The sequence below is a fragment of the Otolemur garnettii genome, unplaced genomic scaffold (genome assembly GCF_000181295.1).
Source record: "Otolemur garnettii isolate 467f Iridium unplaced genomic scaffold, OtoGar3 scaffold00003, whole genome shotgun sequence".
NCBI classification, from domain to species: Eukaryota; Metazoa; Chordata; class Mammalia; order Primates; family Galagidae; genus Otolemur; species Otolemur garnettii.
This window is the reverse complement of record NW_003852398.1, coordinates 5,028,613-5,033,321: the sequence shown is the minus strand read 5'-3', so window position 1 is coordinate 5,033,321 and position 4,709 is coordinate 5,028,613. Positions and strand designations below refer to the sequence as shown.

General features: G+C 47.7%; 1 protein-coding gene across 3 annotated transcripts in view; it reads right to left on the bottom strand.

The window, feature by feature from the left end:
* The window catches only part of STK10 (serine/threonine kinase 10), a 149,263-nt gene that overhangs the window by 47,844 nt on the left and 96,710 nt on the right, over positions 1-4,709 (bottom strand). For all 3 annotated transcript variants that reach the window (XM_003781942.3, XM_023515232.1, XM_023515237.1), the window contains one exon: positions 1,876-2,010. In XM_003781942.3, coding sequence (XP_003781990.1) covers positions 1,876-2,010 — 135 coding nt within the window. The remainder of the gene's footprint in view (positions 1-1,875; positions 2,011-4,709) is intronic.

The following is a 4,709-nucleotide window of genomic DNA, read 5'->3' as shown; positions in this document are numbered from 1 at the left end:
CCCGGGCCAGCTAAAACAACAATGACAACTGCAACAACAAAAGAAGAATAGCTGGGGGCAGTGCCTGTGGCTCAAGGAGTAGGGCAATGGCCCCAGTATACCAGAGGTGGCAGGTTTAAACCTGGCCCGGGCCAAAAAAAAAAAAGATAGCTGGGCATTGTGGCAAGTGCCTGTAGTCCCAGTTACTTGGGAGGCTGATGCAAGAGAATTATTTAAGCCCAAGAGTTGGAGATTGCTGTGAGCTGTGATGCCACAGTACTCTACTGAGGGCAACAACTTGAGACTCTGTCTCCAGTAAAAAAAAAAAACTTAAAAAGGCCAAACCAAGCCTTTCTGGGGGCTAGAATCAGTCTTATAGCCACTAAGTTTTGTTTTTGTTTGTTTGGAAAGTACTGAAAACATTGCTATGGTGAAATAGAACAAAATTTTCTTTTCCTTTTCTTTGAGACAGATTCTTACTTTGTCACCCTCAGTAGAGTGCCATACTGTCATAGCTCACAGCAACCTGTAATTCTTGGTTGGGCTCAAGCGATTCTCTTGCCTCAGCCTCCCAAGTAGCTGGGACTACAGGCGCCCACCACAATGCCTGGCTATTTTTAGAAACAGGGTCTCACTTTTGGTCAGGCTGGTAAAACACCAATTTCTGAGGAAAAAATCTGAATGTCCAGGCTCAGTGCCTGTAGCTCAGCGGCTAGGACACCAGCCACATACACCGGAGCTGGTAGCTTTGAATGCAGCCCAGGCCTGCCAAATAAGGACAATTAAAATAAAAAAATAGCCAGGGATTATGATGGGCACTTGTAGTCCCAGCTACTTGGGAGGCTGAGGCAAGAGAATTGCTTAAGCCTAAGAGTTTGAGGTTGTTATGAGCTGTGATGCCATAACACTCTACCAAAGGCAACATAGTGAGACTCTGTCTCAAACAAACAAATCAAAAAAACCTAAATGTCCAGCTTGATGAATAAAGTGAGTACCTGTGTAGCCACTGTCTAGGTCAAGAAGGGATACTGCCATGCTCTAGAGGCCCACCCCCCCATCCTTACAATCTGTTCCTTCCCCTTAAAATAGTTCTGTCCTATGATCTCTAAATACCACAGGTGAATGGTACCTGTTTATAAACTCGATATTAATGGAATCACATTTACAAGCTTTCTTTTGGGTCCTGCTAGCCACTGCTTTTTGACCACATACATGACAGCTAGTGGAAGCAACTCCAGTCTACCTTCTGTTCAACACCCAGAGTGATGGCTCAGAAATTTAGATGATTCTGTCACTTCTGCTGCCCGCCTGAAACCCTCCATGGTTCCCACTGCCCTCAGGATGAGCTCCAGCCTCTTATCTGTGGACAATGAGGCCAGGCGTGACGGCTTTCTGCTTCTTCCTGGAGCCAGGCCCAACTGAGGTTCTACTCCCTGCCTCAGCTGCCAAAAGATTCCACATGTGCCAAGACATGGGTCTCCTTGGCACTCGGGGCAGCCAGATGGGGCCAGGGGTGGCTGAAGCTGTCTGGGGCCTGTTGCCTCTGACCATAAGCAACCTCACCTTCTTATCCAAAAGTGTTCTGAAAACACTGTCACTTTGTGAGTGACAACAGGAAAAATGGCTGGGAAGCAATGAATTGGTGAATGACTTTTAAAAATTGGAAGATCTCATGTGGAAATCTAGATTAGGTTGCTGGTCTTTCCTGAGAACTCACAGAATCTGCCTCTTGCTGGCCCACAGGCAGTCTTATGCCACCTATAGTGTGGGCGCCTGTACGGGCTGAGAGGGGAGAAACAGGGGACCCTGTCAGAGTGTGAGATCCCGGCGCCTCCCATGGCAGCCTCAGCCTGCTGGGCCCCTGAGCCCTCCCAGCCTGGCTCCTCTTGGCCTTACCACAGTGGCATCCATGGTGTCCTCCTCTTCCCCCTCGTCCCGGCCATCTTCAATCTCCTCCATCACCTCGGCCTTGGCCTCTGCCACCAGCTCCCGCAGGGCTTTGTTACTGGTGACGCTGCTGACAAAGGGATGCTGAGGAGGCAAGATGCCCTGGGATTAGAACCACTTTTGAGGTGGCTGGGGATGAGTAGAAGAGGCTAGAAGATCTGACCCCCCCCGGGCAAAAAGGCCGGGGATTAAAGGAGATGATGTACAGGAAAATGCTTAGCCCAAAGCAGGAACTTCAGCACTGTTGTGTGTATGTGTGTGTGAGTGTGTGTGGGGGGGATATTATTGATTTTCTTTTTAAAAGGTTTTAATAGATGGTTTTATAAAATATACTACAACCATATTTTATTGAGGAATAACTTTCATACAGTAAAGTTCACAAATGGTTAAGTACAATGACTTTTTACATACGTATAAACACACACACGGTGTAATCACCACCCAGCTCAAGATACAGAACATTTCTATCACCCTGGAAAGCTCCCTGTCCCCCCGGCAGGCAACCTCACTCCCCATGGCTGCCTATGTCCAGAGCCCAGTTTTGCCTGTTCCTGACTCACGTACACAGCATTATGTAGTACACGGTCTTTCTTATTGGCTTTTGTTGAATATCACATCTGTGAGATTCCCCTACATTGTCGTGTGTTTTGGCAAATTTCTCCTTTGTTATTCCTGTGCAGTGTTTCACTGTATGAATGTGTCACTGTTTGTTTACTCATTTTGCTGCTGCGGAACATCTGGGTTGTTCCTATTTCTCGCAACTAGGAATAAGGCTGCTGCGGACATTCTTACATATGTCTTCTGGTGGACATATGTGCTTGGTTTTAAGAAAAGAAATACAATGGCTCGGCGCCTATGGCTCAACCGGCTAAGGCGTCAGCCATGTACACCTAGGGTGGCAGGTTCGAATCCCCAGCCTGGACCCGCCAAACAACAATGACGGCTGCAACCAAGAAATAGCCGGGCGTTGTGGCGGGCGCCTGTGGTCCCAGCTACTTGGGAGGCGGAGGCAGGAGACTCGCTTAAGCCCAGGAGTTGGAGGTTGCTGTGAGCTGTGATGCCACGGCACTCTACCCAGGGGGACAGCTTGAGGCTCTGTCTCAAAAAAAAAAAAAAAAAGAAAGAAAAGAAATACAAAATCTTTTTTTGAGACAGAGTCTCACTCTGTCACTCTTGGTAGAGTGCTGTGGCACTGTATCTCATAGCAACCTCAAACTCTTGGGCTCAAGCGATCCTCTTGCTTCAGCCTCCCAAGTATCTGGGACTACAGGTGCCTGTCACAAGGCTGGGCTATTTTTAGAGATAAGGTCTTGCTCTGGCTCAGGCTGGTCTTGAACCCTTGAGCTCAGGCAATTCACCTGCCTCGGCTACCCAAAGTGCTGGGACTATAGGCATGAGCTACCACGCCCAGCAGACAAAATCCTGAGGCAGGAGTGCTGTAGGTTCTATTCTAGGCTTTTCCAGAAGTGTTGCCATCTTTAAGAAGATTTTATGGACCTTACAAAACACCAGAGCAAAAGGTCTTATCAATGTTAAACCACAGGTGGTATGCTGGGTCAAGGCCAGTCCTCAGGATTAATCTCATCCCTAGCACCAGGGTGTGTCCACCACACTCACCCAGCCCCCTCCCCCCAGAAAGGAATGTTGGGGGGGGGTGTTGGGAGCATCATCAAGTTGGAATTTGCTCATTTGAAATTTCCAGGAAAGCTCTGATGAAATTCACTGTTTCTACATCAGAATTTTTATCTGTGGAGGAACAACGTCAATGGGATTGCTGAAGTATTTAAAGGATTAAAGAACACCTTTCTAGCACCTTGAAAACACATTCAGAACTGATAAGTTCACCACAAATCATCCTTATCGGTTTGTTCATTAAGACACAGCACTTGTGGAAGCCAACCGGGCAACACCCTCTTCACTTCATCCACCTGAGAGCAATAAACCTCACTTCTCAAAGCCCTATTGTTCAGATTTTCCTAAACCAGTCTGGTTTTCTCTCATTAGACCAAACCAATGAAGATTTTTCAGAATTTAATTTTTTTCTTTCTTTCTCACTTCCCCACTCACTCACTGATTCATCCCATTAGCCACATATTGATGTGCCCAGTGTTGAAACAAGGCTGAACAGATCAGACCAGGTCTCTGCCAGGGGCTGACAGCTGAGTAGGAGACAGTAGGTGTGTGCCAAGTGATAAACAGAATAATTTCAGATGCTGTTAGGACAGCAACAGGACAGCTGAGTGGGGCAGAGAGTACAGTCTGTGGTCAGAGGGGCCTCTCTGAAGAGATCACATTCAAGCTGAGACCTGAAGGATGTAGATGGGCTGGCTAAGAAGAGATCTGGGCACAGAGAATTCCAGGCAGGGGGAGCAGCAAGAAGGGCAGTGGGGGTGGAACATGCGGCAGGAGAGCAAAAAACTCAGAGAGGAAGGATGGGCCAGTGCATGCAGGTGAGCAGCTGAGACTTCATTCTCAGAAGCCACTGGACGGCCGCAGTGCAGCTATGATAATAGCCACTACCCCGTGAAGATGTCATTCTGGCTGCTGTGTGGTTCTAGGAGATTGAGTAGGGGCTTAATAAGAATTTACTAAGCACGGGGAGCAAGGTAGGTAGGGTAGAGTGTTGGCTATAGACTCTACAACTAGCCACTTGGGATAAAATCCAGCTCCCTCACCAACTTGGGGAAGTCACTTAACCTCTCTGAGCCTCAGTTTGCTCATGTGTATGTTAGGAATAATAGTTAGGATATTCTAACATGTGTTCTAGGCAAGTGAGTGCTCAT